At 43.2% G+C, this 21,256-nt stretch overlaps 1 protein-coding gene across 6 annotated transcripts in view; it reads left to right on the top strand.

Annotated features, from left to right (window-relative positions):
• LOC112432630 (protein NLRC3-like) overlaps positions 1–20,536 on the top strand; it is a 214,143-nt gene extending 193,607 nt beyond the window's left edge. For all 6 annotated transcript variants that reach the window (XM_076882301.1, XM_076882302.1, XM_076882297.1 and 3 more), the window contains 7 exons: positions 5,595–5,673; positions 6,346–6,571; positions 6,770–8,576; positions 9,526–9,699; positions 13,805–13,975; positions 17,848–17,894; positions 18,052–20,536. In XM_076882301.1, coding sequence (XP_076738416.1) covers positions 5,595–5,673; positions 6,346–6,571; positions 6,770–8,576; positions 9,526–9,699; positions 13,805–13,975; positions 17,848–17,894; positions 18,052–18,581 — 3,034 coding nt within the window. In that variant the 3' untranslated portion in view covers positions 18,582–20,536. The remainder of the gene's footprint in view (positions 1–5,594; positions 5,674–6,345; positions 6,572–6,769; positions 8,577–9,525; positions 9,700–13,804; positions 13,976–17,847; positions 17,895–18,051) is intronic.
• The last annotated feature ends 720 nt before the right edge of the window (positions 20,537–21,256 follow it).

Raw genomic sequence — 21,256 nt, 5'->3', positions numbered from 1 at the left:
GCGTAGGCCCCGCTACCTGTTCCCCGGCAGACCCCAAGCAGCTGGGGAAAGAGGGCGGCTGGGTCACGGTGAGGAGGAAGCATAGTCCTAAACAGAAGCCATTCGACCACACGAACAGTGACCTGGAACTGGAAACCTCAAATCACAGGCCGAGGGGGCGGTGTGGCAGCAATTTTTCACACCAGCCTATGTATAAACCTTACACAGAGTTTCTGTCTGATTTCTCAGACCTTTTATCTGATTTAGTGCTCAGCTCAGATAAAGTAATTATTGTGGGTGATTTTAACATCCATGTAGATGCTAAAAATGACAGCCTCAACATGGCATATAATTTTTTCATTAGACTCAATTGAAGTATCTCAAAATGTAAAAGAACCCACCCACCACTTTAATCACACTCTAGATCTTGTTTTAACATATGGCATAGAAACTGAACATTTAACAGTGTTTCCTGAAAACCCTCTCCTGTCTGATCATTTCCTGATAACATTTACATTTACAATAATTGATTACACAGCGGTGGAGAGTAGACTTTATCAAAGTAGATGTCTTTCTGAAAGCGCTGTAACTAAGTTTAAGAATATAATCCACCCACTGTTATCATCTTCAATGCCCTGTACCAACACAGAGCAGAGCAGCTACCCGAACGCTACCCCAACAGAGGTCGATTATCTTGTTAATAACTTTGCCTCCTCTCTATGTTTAACACTGGATACTGTAGCTCCTGTGAAAACTAAGGTCTCTAATCAGAAGTACCTGACTCCGTGGTATAATTCTCAAACACGTACCCTAAAGCAGATGACTCGTAATCTGGAGAGGAAATGGCGTGTCACAAATCTAGAGGATCATCATTTAGCCTGGAGAAATAGTTTGCTGCTTTATAAGAAAGCCCTCCGCAAAGCCAGAACATCTTACTATTCATCACTGATTGAAGAAAATAAGAACAACCCCAGGTTTCTCTTCAGCTCTGTAGCCAGGCTGACAAACAGTCAGAGCTCTTTTGAGCCAACCATCCCTTTAACGTTAACTAGTAATGACTTCATGAACTTCTTCACAAATAAAATTTTTATCATTAGAGAAAAAATTACCAATAATCATCCCACAGATGTAATATTATCTACAGCTACTCTTAGTACCATTGATGTTAAGTTAGACTCTTTTTCTCCAATTGATCTTTCTGAGTTAACTTCAATAATTACTTCCTCCAAACCATCAACGTGTCTTTTAGACCCCATTCCTACAAAACTGCTCAAAGAAGTCCTGCCATTAATTAATGCTTCAATCTTTTTTTGTAAGTATGTTTATTGAGATGTTTTGATATAAGGAAAAAAGAAAGACACAAAAAAAACAAAAAACAGACAACATAACAACAAGGGCTAAAACACACAAATAAGACAAAATATTACACTGCAACGACAAAAATACTACTTCAACATCAGTTGAAGTAGTATTACTAGTAAAATTACTATTGTAAATTATTCAAAATTACTTCAACTGGCAATAAACAGAAATAAAACACTAAGGTGGTAGGCCGAGTTATTGGTGATCGATCAAACAGGACTTTGCTTTAATACATGGTCTAAAAATGGCTGCCACACATCAAAGAAATTACTAAGTTTGTCCGCTAATGTGTACCTAATTCTCTCCATATGTAGTAGAGCACTCAGTTCTGTTTGCCACATTTTGAATTGAGGTACAATATCCGACTTCCAGAGAGTCAAGATAATTTTCTTAGCAATTACCATTCCGAACAAAACTGCAGTTTGTGCAGCAGGGCTGAGGTGTAAAAGGGAAGAGGAAGTTCCAAACAATGCAATTATTGGGTCCGGCTCTAATGTGCAATTATAAATACCAGAAAAATATTTTAAAATGTCCAACCAATAGTTAAGCAATTTGGGACAAGTCCAAAATAAATGAGTGAGAGAGCCTTCTCCAAGTTTACAACGATCATATATCACAAATCCTGTGCAGTTTAGTTTTTGAATAATGAAGTCTGTGAAGCACTTTGAATTGAATTAACTGATGCCTTACATTTATAGAGCAAGAATGGATCCTACACAGACTCCTCTCCCACACCTCATCTCCTATTTGCAAACCAAGCTCCTCCTCCCATGCCATCTTCAAAAAGTCAGATTCAAAATTTAAATACTCAGAAAAAGCTTTCACAAAACCAGAAACCAACTTTTTAGAATCCGGGGAGCTCAGAAGAGTGTAAAAATTGACCCCTCTTCCGGAAGAGATGGAAAATTAAGAGTACTCTGACGAACATAGTTTCTTATCTGTAAATAATGAAAGAAATGTGATGCGGGGAGAGAGAACTTGTTCTGCAACTGGGTAAATGATGCAAACTGCCTGTCAATAAATAAGTCTTTGACAGTAATAATACCTTTCTGTGTCCAGACCTCAAAAGAGGCGTCTAAACATGAGGGTGGAAATGCATGATTACAATATATTGGAGTATGGATCGAAGTATCTGGTAGAGCACAACCTTTTTTGATCTGACTAAAGATTTTAACGCAGTTCGAAACTATAAAATTATTGACCTTGGTTCGTGGATTAGAGGATGAAAAAAGAAGAGCAGGGAGGGAACTATTCTCAACCCCACCACTCTCTATGACCACCCAAGGTGCGGTATCGGCAGACATGACCTTTTTGTACCCTTCCTGCCAGTAAGCAAGAGTTCTAGCATTTGCAGCCCAATAATAAAACTGAAACAGTGGCAGAGCAAATCCACCCTTAAGTTTAGACTTACAGTACATAGATGAACTTTTGATATCCTGTGAGTTTTAAAGCCCCAAACAAATGGTAATACTACTGAGTCGATCACTTTAAAAAATTGCTTATTCAAAAAAATAGGTAAATTTAAAAATAAATATAGAAATTTAGGAAGGGAAACCATTTTAATTACGTTAATGCGACCTACCATGGGAATAGGTAGAGCCCTCCATTTCTCAATGTCCTTTTTCAATTTTTCAACTTGTTTAAGATAATTCAACTTAAACATCGATTTAGGAACCTTAGGCAAAATAACACCCAAGTATTTCAATCTGTCTGTAATTTTAAAAGGCAAAACTTTCAAAATTGCAGTTAAAGCCACAAACTCACTCTTCTGCCAATTAATTGTATAACCTGAGATTTCCCCAAATGACCTCACCACATCTAAAAGTACAGGAACAGATTGCTCAGGATTTGACAAGAACAAAACAACATCATCCGCATATAAAGAAATGTAGTGCTTGATATTCCCCAATCGGACAGGGTCAATAGAGGGCTCATTCCTAATGGCTACTGCAAGAGGTTCAATAGAAATTGCGAAGAGCAAAGGGCTCAAAGGGCAGCCTTGTCGTGTCCCGTGGTGTAAAAAAAGAAAAGGCGCTGATCTATCTTGGTTAATAAGAATGGAAGAAGAGGGATGTCTATATATCATATCAACCCATGATATAAACTGTTCGCCTAAACCAAACTTCTCCAGTACCGAAGCATATAGGCCCACTCGACCTGGTCAAACGCCTTTTCAGCATCTAAGCTCAGTACTGCGATCTTGGAACCTCCCTAGTGCCTATGATACATAGTGTTCATCAACATTCGAACATTAAAGAAGAAAAACCTCTGGGGGACAAACCCAGTTTGATCCGGATGGATAATTCATCCAACATGTCCATTTAATCTGTTTGCCAAAATTTTAGTGAAAATTTTCATATCCAAATTCAACAAAGCAATAGGTCGATAAGAGGGACATTCTGTTTCATCCTTTCCTTCTTTCAATAACAAAGAAATATTAGCTTCATATAGCGTACGGGGAAATCTTTGAGTATGGAAAGAATGCTTAAACATTCTCAATAAAAGCGGGGCCAGCTTTTCAGAGTATTTTTTATACAGTTCAATGCCAAACCCATCTGGGCCTCGGGACTTTCCATTGGGGAATTACTTAATAGCTTTCGAAACTTCTTCAATAGTAATATCTGAGTTTAAAGCCTCTCGTGCAACGTCATTCATTTTCGGGAGATCCAGCTTCCCTAACCAATCAGTAATATTGCCCCATGATTTCGACATATAGAGCTCTTCATAATATTCTCTAAATCGCTCATTAATAGCTTTAGGGCTAATTAAAATTTCGCCTGATCTTGATTAAATTTTGTGTATAGCCCTACTGGCCTGTAGGCCTCTTAGCTGCCGAGAAAGAAGCTTATGGGGCTTATCTCCAAACTGAAAATGCTTCTGTCTGATCCTAAATAGCTGATCTGTTACTTGACTAGATAAAATTGTGTTATACTCAAACTTCCTTTTAATTATGTCTTGGAAAAAAAGAGGGACAAGAGGAGGCCTTGTGGTCCTGTTCTGTGTTAATTCAGCTTCTATTTCGAACAGGCGTTTCCAGCGTTCTTTTTTTTTAACGAAGATTCAAAAGAAATAATTTCTCCTCGCATTACCACTTTAAATGTTCCCCATAAAATCGAATCAGAAATGTTTATCATTAGCTTCCAAGAAATCTGATATTTTAGTTGTCATAAATTGGCAAAAGGATGTCTCACACAGGAGTGACGGGTGAAAACGCCAGTAACCCTGTTGTTTCGTACCACAGAAGTCCAGGACTAAAGAGGTTGGAGAGTGATCCCAGATCAATATGTTATGATAAGTTGAGCATACAACTTTAGACATAAATTTAGAATCAAGCAAAAAATAATCTATTCTGGAGTACGATTTGTGCACTTATGAAAAATAAGAGTAATCTCTAATCTCTTAATGCTTCAATCTTAAATATGATCAACCTATCTCTAATAATCGGCTATGTACCACAGGCCTTCAATCTGGCTGTAGTTAAACCTTTACTTAAAAAGCATCTCTAGACCCAGCAGTCTTAGCTAATTATAGGCCAATCTCCAACCTTCCTTTCATGTCAAAAATCCTTGAAAGAGTAGTTGTCAAACAGCTAACAGATCATCTGCAGAGGAATGGCTTATTTGAAGAGTTTCAGTCAGGTTTCAGAGCTCAGCACAGCACAGAAACAGCTTTAGTGAAGGTTACAAATGATCTTCTTATGGCCTCTCACAATTATACATGCTTCCCTTAGCCTGAAACGCTCGCCTGATATTGACACTTAAGTATGGGTCTGTTGATTGATTTAACTGACTGGCTTCAAGTTCCACACCACATGGCCGCTGGACCTGCTAACCGGTCCTTCCTCGCTAGACTGCTATTACAATCACTGTCTTGCAAGCTCCATGACCTGGATGACTGAGAAACTACACAGAGAGTTATGTAGTTTCCAAGGAGTCAGGTATGGATGGCTAACTCTGTGCCTTAATCCTGGCAGGTTAGAAAACACTAATGACACATGTCATCTGTGTCATTACAGTTAAGATAATTAGACCATTGGAAATATTACAAAAGATTTACCAGTCTTTATTCTTGTAAGAGCTCCAGGTATTTAGTGGTGTAAGCTGTTTTTTTTCCTTTTCCATTTCTCTTCTTTTTTTCTTTTTCTTGTTTTTGCCAGCAGCATTAAGATGGTGTTTTCTGAGAGCCAAAACTCAGCATTTTCAAATATTGATCTTTCTTCTGTGTTGAACTAATTCTTCATGATTCCTCCACAGAGTGGGCCAGCAGAGCTCAGAGGTTCCCAGAAGTCAGTCTACCCAGCAGCATCAAACACAGCTGGACTCCATATTTATGGTCTGTACATGTTCAACATCTATTCTATTCAGTAATTTCTCAAAAAGAATGGCTATTTATACTTCAAACATATTGCAAGTATTAGTTTTTCGTAGTATTAATTGCAAGATAAGACAAGTTAGAAGCACAACTAAACACTGTTTCAAATAAACAATGAGCTTTAGCAGCTGGGCTGGTCAAAAAGATGTGTTTGTAATTTTATCTATACCCATGACCACCTTGACACATATTGCTACAGACAGGTCCTTTAATTTTTGGCTGTCATGGTAGTGTCTAATAAACTATGAAAGCTGGATAAATGATTGGAAAACTTTAGAAAAAGTTATTTATCATATTATTATAGCATTTATTCCACTCTAAACAATGCAAAGTTGAGTTATCTGATCTCAGAATTTGATTTATTTTTTCTTTTTTTAAACATTCCAATTTAACAACCTCCCTTGAACATACTGACTACAATTACCATGATGTAGCAATATTCACTCTGTTTCCAGAATCAAAATGTGCTGTGGACTGCAACAGAAATATGATTATGACAACACCTTCATATCTCCTGGCTATTTCTGTCTGTTGTTCCTGGTCTCCCTCTGTTCATTGTTCCTCTCTTCTTCCACTGCACCACCAGTTGAGGTTGTAATGTAACATATTAATTGACACAATACTCTATTCCAGCTACTGCAGGACAACATTATCACTTTTGTGAAGAATGAACTGAAGAAGATTCAAAAAGTTGTCAGTCCAGATTATCTGAAATACTTGGAAGGTCAGAGAACGGTTGAAGAGAAAGTGGGTGAGGACGAGGAGCAGAGGAATAGCAGCAGAGAGGCATTTGTGAAGATCACATTGGACTTTTTAAGGAGAATGAAGCAGGATGAACTAGCTGACCTTCTGCACAAGAGTAAGAGGATTTCTATAAAGATTTAAGCTGCTGGTTGAACAGGTTGTTTACTAATGTCTAACCCTAAAGTGATAGTCAAACATAAATATAAAAATTCTGGACTGATATTTGTTGTCTATTCTGCTGTACAATGATGCGAATGTTGTTGTGATTTGGCGCTATATAAATAAAATTGAATTGAATTATTCTTTCTTTTAGGAACTTCTAATAGAGACGTCTATTGGAGTGAGTGTAAACTTAAATCTACACTGAAGAAGAAGTTCCAGTGTGTATTTGAGGGGATCGCTAAAGCAGGAAACCCAACCCTATTGAATCACATCTACACAGAGCTCTACATCACAGAGGGAGGGACTGCAGAGGTCAATGATGAACATGAGGTCAGACAGATTGAAATGGCCTTCAGGAAACCAGACAGAGCAGAGACAAAAATCAGACAAGAAGACATCTTTAAAGGCTCACCTGGAAGAGATGAACCAATCAGAACAGTGCTGACAAAGGGAGTGGCTGGCATTGGGAAAACAGTCTTAACACAGAAATACAGCCTGGACTGGGCTGAAGACACAGCCAACCAGGACATCCAGTTCATATTTCCATTCACTTTCAGAGAGCTGAATGTGCTGAAAGAGGAAAAGTTCAGCTTGGTGGAACTTGTTCATCACTTCTTTACTGAAACCAAAGAAGCAGAAATCTGCAGCTTTGAAGACTTCCAGGTTGTGTTCATCTTTGATGGTCTGGATGAGTGTCGACTTCCTCTGGACTTCCACAAAACTACAATCCTAACTGACCCTAGAAAGTCCACCTCAGTGGATGTGCTGCTGATAAACCTCATCAGGGGCAAGCTGCTTCCCTCCGCTCGCGTCTGGATAACCACACGACCTGCAGCAGCCAATCAGATCCCTCCAGAGTGTGTTGGTATGGTGACAGAAATCAGAGGGTTTGCTGACCCACAGAAAGAGGAGTACTTCAGGAAGAGATTCAGAGATAAGAAGGAGGCAAGCAGGATCATCTCCCACATTAAGACATCACGAAGCCTCCACATCATGTGCCACATCCCAGTCTTCTGCTGGATCACTGCTACAGTTCTGGAGGATGTGCTGGAAACCAGAGAGGGAGGACAGCTGCCCAAGACCGTGACTGAGATGTACATCCACTTCCTCGTGGTTCAGGCCAAAGTGAAGAAGATCAAATATGATGGAGGAGCTGAGACAGATCCACACTGGAGTCCAGAGAGCAGGAAGATGATTGAGTCTCTGGGAAAACTGGCTTTTGATCAGCTGCAGAAAGGAAACCTGATCTTCTATGAATCAGACCTGACAGAGTGTGTCATTGATATCAGAGCGGCCTCAGTGTACTCCGGGGTATTCACACAGATCTTTAAAGAGGAGAGTGGACTGTACCAGAAAAGACTGTTCTCCTTCATCCATCTGAGTGTGCAGGAGTTTCTGGCTGCTCTTCATGTCCATCTGACCTTCATCAACTCTGGAGTCAATCTGCTGGAAGAACAGCAAACAACCTCCCAGACACGTGAAACAAGAGAATCTGCAGAGACACACTTCTACCAGAGTTCTGTGGACAAGGCCTTACGGAGTCCAAGTGGACACCTGGACTTGCTCGTCCGCTTCCTCCTTGGTCTTTCACTGCAGACCAATCAGACTCTCCTACAAGGTTTGCTGACAAAGACAGGAAATAGTTCACAGAACAATCAGGAAACTGTCCAGTACATTAAGAAGAAGATCAATGACAGTCTGTCTGTAGAGCAAAGTATCAGTCTGTTCCACTGTCTGAATGAACTGAATGATCGTTCTCTAGTGGAGGAGATCCAACAGTCCCTGAGTTCAGGAAGTCTCTCCACAGACAAACTGTCTCCTGCTCAGTGGTCAGCTCTGGTCTTCATCTTACTGTCATCAGAAAAAGATCTGGATGTGTTTGACCTGAAGAAATACTCTGCTTCAGAGGAGGCTTTTCTGAGGCTGCTGCCAGTGGTCAACATCGCCAACAAAGCTCTGTAAGTAAATATGTACTCATTTTAAAGACTTTTGTAACAAAATGATACAGGGAGTGCAGAATTATTAGGCAAGTTGTATTTTTGAGGAATAATTTTATTATTGAACAACAACCATGTTCTCAATGAACCCAAAAAACTCATTAATATCAAAGCTGAATGTTTTTGGAAGTAGTTTTTAGTTTGTTTTTAGTTTTAGCTATTTTAGGGGGATATCTGTGTGTGCAGGTGACTATTACTGTGCATAATTATTAGGCAACTTAACAAAAACAAATATATACCCATTTCAATTATTTATTTTTACCAGTGAAACCAATATAACATCTCCACATTCACAAATATACATTTCTGACATTCAGTCTCTGAGTATTGCACACCTTGTGCTTTTGGGCACTCCAGTGATGTTGCAGCTCTGAAATATGGCCAAACTGGTGGCAAGTGGCATCTTGGCAGCTGCACGCTTGACTTTTCTCAGTTCATGGGCAGTTATTTTGCGCCTTGGTTTTTCCACACGCTTCTTGCGACCCTGTTGGCTATTTTGAATGAAACGCTTGATTGTTCGATGATCACGCTTCAGAAGCTTTGCGATTTTGAGACTGCTGCATCCCTCTGCAAGATATCTCACTATTTTTGACTTTTCTGAGCCTGTCAAGTCCTTCTTTTGACCCATTTTGCCAAAGGAAAGGACGTTGCCTAATAATTATGCACACCTGATATAGGGTGTTGATGTCATTAGACCACACCCCTTCTCATTACAGAGATGCACATCACCTAATATGCTTAATTGGTAGTAGGCTTTCGAGCCTATACAGCTTGGAGTAAGACAACATGCATGAAGAGGATGATGTGGACAAAATACTCATTTGCCTAATGATTCTGCACTCCCTGTATGAAGTGTATTTCTCTTGTCTACATGAAACAATAAAACTATTTTCAATAATAATTGTTTCAGACTAAGTGGCTGCAACCTCTCAGAGAGAAGCTGTGCGGCTCTGTCCTCAATTCTGACCTCCCCGTCCTCTAGTCTGATGGAGCTGGACCTGAGTAACAATGATCTGCGAGATTTGGGAGCGAAACTTCTGTCTGCAGGACTGGAGAGTCCATATTGTACACTGGAAACTCTCAGGTTAGAACTCAGACAGTCAAGCAGTCATTTACCCTTCAGAAATCAAAAGTGTAACTGGCTATTTTTCACTAACTGTAATGTGACCTTTCTATTCTTTTACATTAAAAGAAAATGTCTCGTTTGTTGGCATTCTATTCAACACAACCTCACGTTTAAATTGGCAGTTTCTTTGTTTTTTTCATTTTGACGTACTGCCTTAACACAACCTAAAATCTCACAAAAAACACTTAAAAACAATGTTTTTTATTTTTATTTTTTAGCATTAAATCACCAACATGTTTAAGAAATCATTTAAAACTTTAGCCGCTAATATTAACTAGAGCAAAAATGTACTGCTATTGAGTATAGTTTACCTTTCTTTCACTAGAGGAAGCCAAACGCACCATGACTGTAGTTTGCCATTCATACCACTAGATGGACTGTAGTTTCATATTCATTTCAATAGGACCAAAATTTGTGCAGAAATTTCATATATAAAAAGTATAAAGGGTTATAACCATCAAAAGTCATAGAACACCATTTGCGATCAAGCCAGACGAAACTATATAACATATTTTAATATCCCTCCGACAGAAGACAGAGACGATATGTTATCTGGTTACCGGGTGTTTTTTTTATTTTTTATTTATAAGAACAGTAACACAGGCTACCGTGGACCGTAGCCAATGCCAAAACTACAAGGGAAAAAATGTGTTCCCCTGAATCAAAACAAAAGTTTTTACAGAACCCCCGATAGAACCATGCCCAGAAAGCGACGCAACGTGTGCCGAGTTTGTGACACTGGAAAGTCCACAACGGCCTGAACTTTTTCAGTCACGGGCCATACCTGCCCTTGTCCCACTTGCTTGCCCAAATAGGTAATAGTAGCCTTCCCGAACTCACATTTAGAAAGGTTGAGCGTGAGGGAGGCATCGTTGAACCGCCCAAACACCTCAGAAAGTGTTGCGAGATGTTCAGGCCACAAGGTAAAATAGACAACCACGTCGTCCAAGTATGCCTCGCACTTAGACACTCCACACAGCACCTGCCGCATAAGGCAGGTGCTTTTTTTTTGGCCTGTCCCGTTTGGCTCTTTTGCCATCAGAATTGTTGTCTAAAGGCAAAGAAAGATGCCCAACGGATTTACTTTACCAAACTGACCATCCCAGCCTTGCCGTAATGGTCCATTTGATTCACCTTTATTGTTTATTTTATTTTCACTTACTGAATACGGGACAGACTTGACTGGGGGAAAGAAGGGGAGAAAGAAAGAGGGAAAGAGAAACAGCTGAGAAGAGGGACGGGGGAGAAGGGCAAAAGACAAAAACCAACAGAACGGGCAGAGAAAAAAAATGCATATATCAATCACCTGGATCACCTGCTGAGAAAGATAAAAGAAAGCAAGCAGAAGAGAACAAGAGTAATAGAATAAACAACATCACAATGATATATGGGAATATGACAGTAAATACTAAATGTTAAACATTATTGTGCAGCACATAAGATCAACAGAACACAGTGTGCTTTGAGGTAGGAGCCAAAAAGGGTGTAGTTTGTGGGTGTGATCACCCGTGTGTACACCTGTGAGCATGGACGCGCTTGTTTTTTGTTTTTTTAAAAGGTTCCTTCATGTAATAATCTGCTAGAGGGTGTGGGGGGGCCACAGCCCCGTCCTCCAGGGTGTGAAGCAGGTGTGGAGGAGATCAAAACTCCAGACATCCAGAGGCCCCCAGAACACAAGAGACCAAGGAAGACCAACAGAGGGGCAGCTGCGCCACTGTCCCGGAAAGAGCTGAGGAGAGTCCCAGATGAGGGCTCACTCAGCAGCCGCGGAGCAGAAGCCAGGGGGAGTTGCAGTGACGCGCCCGTGAGCTCCGCCGGCAGCCAGCTGCGCCTGAGTGACCGAGCCCCAGGCCGAGAGGCCGGGGGCACCCCACCTCCGAAGTGGCCCGAGCGAGCCCCAGGCTCCAGGCCCCGATAAGCGGCCGCCAAGGAGTGAGCCGGTGTGTACCTGGACGCCCATCCCCGGACACAAAGAACCACCAACGCACCGATGTCTGAGGGGGTCCGCCACTGGCAGGGGAAGTGGTGGTAGGGGGAGATAGGCCTCCAAACCTTGGAGGGCCTGAGATGTCCCCAGAGAGGTGGCGCCTGACACCCAACCTGACATATAGACACAGACATACAGGCACACACAGATACAAACATCCATTCCCACCCTCATGCTCTCATATGCACTTACTCCACACTCAACCAACGTGGAGACAGACATGAAGAGACGTTGTACACACGATCACACTCCCCAAGCGTACTCTACAAACCGGGTCTAGGTGCCCTCGCCCCTGGAGGCAGAGATCTCCAAAGCCCTAGGTGTTAATGGAACCTGCCAGTACCCCTTTAATAGGTCCAGCTTTGTAACATACTGAGCAGAACCAACACGATCGAGGCAATCTTCCATCCGCGGGAGCGTAAACGAGTCTGGTTTGGTAACCGCATTCACTTTCTGGAAATATTGTCCGCTATCGCTACCAGAATACAAGGCGAGCTCCACGCGTCATGACTGGAAATAGCAAGGCCATGCTCAATGAGATATTCAACTTCCTACTGCATCAAGCTCCGCTTTGTGGTGTTTACACGATAAGCGTGCTGTTTTATCGGCCTGTCAGTTTCCACCGTGATGTCGTGACACAGGACAGATGTTTGCCTACGGTAGTCAGAAAACAAAGGTTGATGAGCTTTCACTAACGCAAGGACATCCCTATGAGCAGGGGGTGGCAAATGAGAGCGGGAGGACTCCAAAGTGGCCAACATCTCGCAATTCCAATCTCCGAGCCCCCAGTATACAGCCACTTTTTTCCATCAAACCATCGTCTTGTGGGTGGTACTCTGTGGTGCCCAGAGCAAATTACATCACCGGTGGCGAGCTCTTTGGACACATAACATTTGAGCATATTAACATGACACACTTGCAACTTTCGCTTCCGATCAGGCGTTTTAATGACATAGTTAGTATCACTTATTTTCCGATCCACCTCATAAGGACCAGAAAATTGAGCTCGAATGCTAGACACAGTCACTGGAAGCAAAACCAGCACCTTCTCCCCCGGGGCAAAATTCTGAACCACGGATTTCTTGTCAAAACGTGCTTTCATAATGCCCTGGGCTCGCCTCAAGTGGTCGCGGGCCAACTGCACGACATTCCTTAAAAGCACACACATAATCCAACATATTATCCTCCACCCGATGCGATTCGGACAATAATTTCTCTTTAAGTAATTGCAACGGCCTGCGTACCGTGTGTCCAAAAACAAGATCAGCTGGGCTGACACGGAGGAATTCCTGCTTGGCTTCTAGAACGGTAAACAACAATAAGAGAAGCTAACTCAGAGGAGCGATTGCTTACGTAGCCCCCAAAAACATAACTAAACAACAATCACTTACCTCCCTGACTAACTAAACATGAGAAAACTGTACCCAACTGAAAAGGCGATCCACTCGAACTTCCTCATGACTTGCAGAGCAACACAGGGCATGTCGCAGCCCCAGCTGGTTGGGGTAAAACCGAGGATGGATGATTGCCGTCCTCAACCGCGCCGTCTTATACTCCTGGTGTACCATCTTCGGGATCCACCACTCCTGGAGGCGCACCTGCACACTCACATTTACATGTCATAATCCCAGCCCACGACGGCAGCCGTAACAGCAGTGTGTGTGACATTCCATCATTGTCCAACTGTTCTGACACACACACCAAACAAACAAACAAAAAATGTCTAAATTGCACACTACCTACTAACTGTGTAAATTCTCTGTTATGACTGGTTTTCCTTGGTCTATAAAAAAAAAATATTACAATATTACATATCAGAATTTGATGAAATTGTCTATTTCTTCTTAAACAAATAAAACAAATCTCACAAAGTTTTCTTCAGGTGTTTGAGGGTGCATGGAATTTATCCAACAAGTCTACATGTATCTTGTGGACTTGGCATTTGACTATCATTCATTTGTTTGTGACAAATAAAATTTGAATTTGAATGGGTATTTTATCCATAAAAATAATTGAAAATAAGCCTTTAGTGAAGTTTTAACAAATGTATTGGTTTTTTTGTGTGTGTTTATATAGTCTATCAGGCTGTCTGATCACAGAGGAAGGGTGTACTTCTCTGGCTTCAGCTTTGAGCTCCAACCCCTCCCATCTGAGAGAGCTGGACCTGAGCTACAATCATCCAGGGGACTCAGTCCAGAGTTTGTTGGCTGGACTGAAGGATCCACATTGGAGACTAGACACTCTCAGGTATGGAGAGAATGTCTGATAGAGGAGGAAAAGTTGAAAACATCTGCTGTGTCCTACATTCAGTTCCTGATTGTTTCATGCAGATGTCACAAATGAAGGGAAGTGCTTGCTCATTACAGACAATCTAAGGAGCTTGAAAAGAGCAACTGGGCTTTTTCTTGCAGACATTTCATATGAGAAGCTTCTTCAGTTCTAAAATAAAATTTTGGAGAGACTTAGGTATTTAATTTAATTTAAAATTTGGTTATCCCTAAAAAGGGTCGTTGACCCATTATTAATTATGTGCCTCACCACATGAGCCAAGGTGTGAAATAGATAGAAATGTTCAGCTGAGTCTTTCCCTGTAAAGGTAGCAGCCATCTCTGTCCCACATCTTGGGTAGCACTGCTCTGTTCTGTCAGGGTCCCATGTATGGGGTGGGCTATGTTGTCCAACAGGGATGACATCTTAGCCACCATTCTCCTTTCTCCATTCTTACTCACCACCTCCACTGGGTCTAGAGGGCATCCTAGAACAGAGCTGGCCCTCTGGATCAGGCTGTTCAGTCTCTTCCTGTCACCAGTAGAGATGCTGCCGCCCTAGCAGACCACACCGTAAAAGATGGCTGAGGCCACCACAGAGTCATAGGTCTTCAGGAGTGGGCCCTTCACTCCGAAAGACCTCAGTCTCCACAGCAGGTACAGCCTGATCTCCCCTCTTCTGTAGAGGGTTTTTAAATTGTGAGTCCAGTCAAGTTTATTGTTCAGATGTACACCAAGGTACCACAGCCTCAAAATGTCCATACCTTGGATGTTTAGTGGTTGAAGTAGAGGATGTTTTTGGTTGTGGAAGTCTACCATCAGCTCCTTGATTTTTCTTGTGTTGATCTGGAGGTAGTTCTGCTGGCACCAGTCCTCAAAGTCACTGGGTGAGGTGTTCCGGAACATGCCCAGAACACCTTACCCAGGAAGCGCCCAGGATGCATCCTTGTCAGATGCCTAAACCACTTCAGCTGGCTCCTTTCAATGTGGAGGAGAAGCAGCTCTACTCTGAGCCCCTCCCAGATGGCTGAACTTCCCTACCCTCTCCTATCTCTAAGGGAGAGACCAGCCACTGTCGGAGGAAGCTCATTTCCACTGCTTGTATCTGTGATCTTGTTCTTTTGGTCACTACCCACAGCATGTGACCATAGGTGAGGGTAGGGACGTAGATCAGACAGGTAAATTGAGAGCTTCACTTTTGCGCTCATCTCTCTCTTCACCACGACGGACTGGTGCAGCGGCTGCAGCATCAATCCGTCTGTCGATCTCCAGCTCCCTTCTCCCATTACTCACAAACAAGACCCCGAGATACTTAAACTCCTCCATTTGGGGTAGGAACTCGTCCCCAACCCAGAGTGGGCACTCCATCCTTTTCTGGCTGAGAACCGTGGCCTCGGATTTCGAGGTGCTGATCCTCATTCCCACTGCTTCACACACGGCTGTGAACCGTTCCAGAGTGAGCTGGAGGCCATCAACCGATGAAGCCAACAGAACCACATCATCCACAAAAAGCAGAGATGAGATTCTTAGACCACCTACGTGAAAGACCTCCGCCACTTGGCTGCGCCTAGAAATCCTGTTCATAAAAATTAAGAACAGAATTGGTGACAAAGGGCAGCTCTGGCGGAGCTTATCCCCCACAGGGAACAAGTCCGAATTATTGCCGGCAATGTGAACCGAGCTCTTAATGGTTGTATAGGGATCAAATAGCCCGTAGCAATGGGCCAGACACCCCATACTCCCATAGCACCTCCCACAGGACACCCCGAGGGACATGGTCGAATGCCTTCTCCAAGTCCACAAAACACATGTAGACTGGTTGGGCAAACTCCCATGCCCCCTCAAGTATCCTTGAGAGGATAAAGAGCTGGTCCAGTGTTCCGCAACCAGGACGAAAACCGCATTGTTCCTCCTGTATCCGAGGTTCGACTAGCGGACGAACTCTCCTTTCCAGCACCCTTGTATAGACTTTCCCAGGGAGGCTGAGGAGTGTGATTCCCAATGTAGTTGGAACACACCCTCCAGTCCCCCTTTTTAAAAATGGGGACCACCACCCTGGTCTGCCAGTTCAGGGGTACTGCCCCTGATCTCCACGCAACATTGTAGAGGCGTGTCAACCAGGACAGCCCTACAACATCCCGAGCCTTCATGAACTCGGGGAGGACATCATCCACACCAAGGGCTCTGCCACCAAGGAGTTGTTTAACTGCCTCAGTGACTTCGCCCCCGTAAATTGGCGGGTCATCCCCCTCATCCCCAGACTCTGCTCCCTCCTTGGAAGACGTGTCAGTGGGATTAAGGAGGTCGTCCAAGTATTCCTTCCACCGTCCGACTATTTTCTCAGTCGAAGTCAGCAGCGCTCCACCAACACTATCCACAATACTGGTAGACGCCTGACAGTTTACCAGAATCTCTTTGAGGCAGTCCAAAAGTCTTTTTCCATGGCCTCTCCGAACTCCTCCCACACCCAAATTTTTGCTTCAGCCACTGCCTCAGCCACAATCCACTTTGACTGTCGGTACCTGTCAGCTGCCTCCAAAGTCCCACAGGCTAACCAAGCCTGACAGGATTCCTTCTTCAGCCTTGTGGCTCCCTTCACCTCTTGTGTCCACCATTTGGTTTGGGGAATACCACCACGACAGGCACCAACCACCTTGCGGCTGCAACTCAATGCTGCAGCTTTGGCAATGGAGATGCTGAACATGGTCCATTAGGACTCAATGTCCCCAGTCTCCCTCTGGATGCTGTTGAAGCTCTGCCGGAGGTGTGTGTTGAAGATTTCACGGACTGGGGCCTCTGGGAGGCGTTCCCAGCACACCCTCACTACATGTTTAGGCGCACTGGGTCTGTCCAGCGTCCTCCCCAGCTCAGCCCCTCTCTTTACCTGAGTGTCCAGAACATATGGTCGCAGGTCTGGTGATACGATTACAAAATCAATCATCGACCTGTGGCCTAGAGGGTCCTGGTGCCACATGCACTTATGGACACTTTTATGTTCGAACAAGGAGTTTGCTATGGCCAAATTGTGATTTGCACAGAAGTCCAATAAGAAAACACCACTTGGGTTCAGATCAGGGAGGCCGTTCCTCCCAATCACGCCCCTCCAGGTCTCGCTGTCATTACTCACGTGAGCATTGAAGTCTCCCAGTAGGAAAACAGAGTCTTCAGGTGGAGCACCCCACCCAGGGACTCCAAGAAGGCTGGGTACTCTGAACTGCAACTCGGCGCATAAGTGCAAATGACAATCAGGACTTGTTCCCTGAACCTAAGGCGCAGAGAACAAACCCTCTCATCCACCGGGAAGAACCCCAATGTACAGGCAGCAAGCCGAGGGGATAGTAGCATACACACCCCAGCCCGCCAGACTGAGACAGAGTCCACCCCCTCTCCAGGAGACTGGTTCCAGAGCCCAAGCCATGCGTAGAGGTGAACCCGACTATATCTAGCCGGTACCTCTCAACCTCATGCACTAACTCAGGCTCATTCCCCACGAGAGAGGTGACATTCCATGTCCCAATTGCCAATTTTGGTAGCCGGGGATCGGTCCGCCAGGGCATCTGCTCCTGGCTGTCTCCCGGCACACAATGCACCCGACCCCTACGGCACCTCATGCGGGTGGTGGGCCTGCAGGAGGATGGGCCCATGTCCCCTCTTCTGGCTGTGGGCCTCAGTAAACCTATCCGGGGCAGGATAAACTGTTGTCTCAATGTTTTCCTCATAAGTGTATTCGTGAAAATGTTGCACTGTTCCTTTATCAGTGTCTAACAGTATGTATATGAGAGCCATGTAATGTCCAGTTGTGTATGCTGAAAGAGACTGTGCTGGTCTGACACCCCCCCCCCCTCCTTTCAGGGTGGAGCCTGCTGGAGTCCAGTGGTTGAGACCAGGTCTGAGGAAATGTAAGTGGGTTTTTAATGTGATTCATGAAAACAAAGCAGCACACATTCAACCATCTTCAAACTGTCACATCACTCATTTACATCTCTGATGTCAGGAGTCAATCAATGAACAGATGATCAATAACTGCAGCTGGATTGTGTTTGTTCTCTCCATCAGATTCCTGTCAACTCACAGTCGACGCAAACACAGTACACACAAAACTCCAACTGTCTGACAACAACAGGAAGGTGGCACATGTGGAGGAGGTTCAGTCATTTCCTGATCATCCAGACAGATTTGATTACTGGCCTCAGCTGCTGTGTAAAAATGGTCTGACTGGTCGCTGTTACTGGGAGGTCGAGTGGAAAGGAGGGGTTTATATGTCAGTGAGTTACAGAAGAATCAGAAGGAAAGGAGACAGTAAAGATTGTTGGTTTGGTTACAATGATCAGTCCTGGAGCCTGATCTGCTACGATGATGGTCCTCATTCTGTCTGGCACAATAGCAGAGGAACATCCATCTCCTCCTCCATCTCTGTCTCTAACAGAGTAGCGGTGTATGTGGACGTTCCTGCCGGCACTCTGTCCTTCTACAGAGTCTCCTCTGACAATCTGATTCATATTCACACCTTTAGCACCACATTCACTGAAACTCTTTATCCTGGGTTTAGATTCAGGTATCTTGGTTCCTCAGTGTCCCTGTGCTGAGCTGAGTTTAAAGTAGGGCTGCTCAATTAATCGAATTTTAATCTCGATTACGATCTGGGCTTTCAACGATCATTAAAAATGACCGAGCCGATTATTAGCCCCTCCCTCGTGCTTTACTCTCGCGCTGCTCCGTGTGGCAAATCGAGCGCACCTCCCTGCATTTCGAACACGCGTCACAACAATTAAGAGCAGCGGTCTCCAACCTTTTTTGCGTCACGGACCGGTTTATGCCCGACGATATTGTCATAGACCGGCCTTTAAGGTGTCGCGGATAAATACAACAAAATAAAACTAGTACTGGTACCGAAAAAAAGAAAATTTATTCCTAACACACGTGAAAAGACCAAGGAAAACCGAGTAAATGATAAAAATGATAACAAAATAACGCTGAAAACCGATAAAAACCCTGAAAACTATACATTTCACACCTGAGCCTCAACTCTCGCGGCCCGGTACCAAACGATTCACAGACCGGTACCGGTCCGAGGCCCGGGGGTTGGGGACCGCTAATTAAGCGGACCCGAGGGAAGCTCGGAAAGCTAAGCCGAAGTTATTTGGAGAGGAGAGTGACTGCCATTGGTTGAAAAGAGAGGTAAAAAAAACTTCAGTGGTGTGGAAACATTATGGGTTTGAGGGGTCAGACGTGGATCAAGTAGACATAGTGTGTAAACTTTGCTACAGTGTTGTAGCTGCACCACAGAGCAACACTGCACAGTTCACTAAACACAGATGTTTATACTTTTCATTTATTTTTATTTTGCAAACATTTGCACTGTTATCAGTATTTGCACTATTTTATATTATTTTTGACAATCTTTAAAGTCATTATTCAACACGTTGTTATTGTTAAATAAATATCGTCAAATAATCGAGATCTCAATGTCAGTGAAAATAATCGTGATTATCATTTTTGCCATAATCGAGCAGCCCTAGTTTAAAGAGTGTCTCCTGTTAGAGAAACACTCTGACTGTTGAACAGATAGTTCAGTCTGTACATGTCTCTCTTTCACTCAGAAACACGTTTTCAGATTCATGGATTCAATCAGTTGATGTTTGAAGCTGTTCTACATGATTCCTTGTAAACTTCTTCCTCTTCAGTCCTTTAAAGATGGAAGCTCCCATTATTACAGGATCCACATGTTGTTTTTCTGTCTTTTTACACTCAAAGTTTCAGAGTGAATATCAATATGTTGTTTTTCTCTGAAGCTCAGTTCACAACCAGCTCCTCTGCATTTTCAACAAGTCTGAGCTCATTAAAATGAATCCAAATGTTTGATTTCTCTTTCTTAATGGGATGTTTCCAAACTCTCCACATCTTTTACTCATTGTTGGAAGCTCATCATTTCAAAATGTTTCAGCCATATAAGCTGAAAATATTGGCTCAATTGTTTTGAATGCAGTTCAAGCAGAAAATGATTGTATTGTACTGAGGGATCATAATGCATGCGGCTTATCTAATAAACAGCAGACGCTGATTATTTGAAACTAGTCTTGTGTTTTTCCCATTTTGAACAAGACCAAGAACATGGTGCAGGATGTTGGTAACAGCTTCGTTATCAAACTCTTAGAAACATGTAAATATCTGTGTTTAGCACTGCGTATGTTGTGTATCACTTTAGTTTGTATGAAACATGAAAAATATCACAAAGGGTCCTGGTGAAGAATGTGCTGGAATTTGGTGACAGAGATGCTCTGTATCTCATTGTACAACTGTATAGTGACAATAAAGGCATTCTATTCATTCTATTCTTTGACGTCAAACTTTTAGAAGCCGTTTCATTGTTTATCATGCAGCTCTAGTTTGATAAAACGCTGCATCAAAAACACAGGAAATAATGTCACATGTTTATTTCCACAAAGCAGAATGAGTCTATTGCTGACAATAAGTGATGTACAAACAGAGTGAGCATTTCTGAGCCCCCCAAAATAAACTGAGAAGTTCACTAAATGAAAAATGGACTGTGAGCTCAGTTCCTTCATCATTAGTATGTATTATATATGTCTATGTATTTTATTACTATAATATATATCAGGTACCACTGCTGCTAGTTTCAATTATTGTGCAAATGTGCTGTTTATAAGGTTGGAAACCTGCAGTCAGCTAAGACTGAAGAAGTCACCTGGATCAGTGACCAAATGTTTCTCCCACTGAAAACGTCCAGATGAGCAGAATCAACCTTTTGGGATCAGCCAGCAATGCAGCTGTCAGGGTTGCTGGGTCATTGACCCAGTGATTTCAGTTTGTTCATGTTCAGTTTATTTTGCCACATCAATGTTGTTCTCACTTCCTGTTTTTCCCGTATCAGCTCGTCTCTCATGTCGTTAGCCAGATTATGTTCAGCTGTGTACTCACCGGTCTCTCATTATCATCCGCATCAGTCTGTGTATTTAAGTCCTCAGTTTCCTCCAGTTCTTTGTTGTGTCATTGATGTTGATGTTGTCTCTCCGCATGTATGTTCAGTTCAGTCACCCAGTCAGTCATTTCAGTTCATGTTCTGTTCATCCAGCCTACCTACAATAAAACACCATTAACACCATTATCCTGCACCGTGAGTCCAGCGTTTGGGTCATGTCTTCCTCACCTCCACACACGACATGCCTGACAGAATGACACGACCCGTGAGCGGCAGGAGGCAGAGCTCTCCTTGTGGGCAGAAAAGTTTAAGGAGAGACAG

This window comes from Maylandia zebra, linkage group LG3, assembly GCF_041146795.1.
Source record: "Maylandia zebra isolate NMK-2024a linkage group LG3, Mzebra_GT3a, whole genome shotgun sequence".
Taxonomy (NCBI): Eukaryota; Metazoa; Chordata; class Actinopteri; order Cichliformes; family Cichlidae; genus Maylandia; species Maylandia zebra.
Note: the sequence above shows the minus strand (reverse complement) of the source record. Positions and strands in the feature narration are given on the sequence as shown.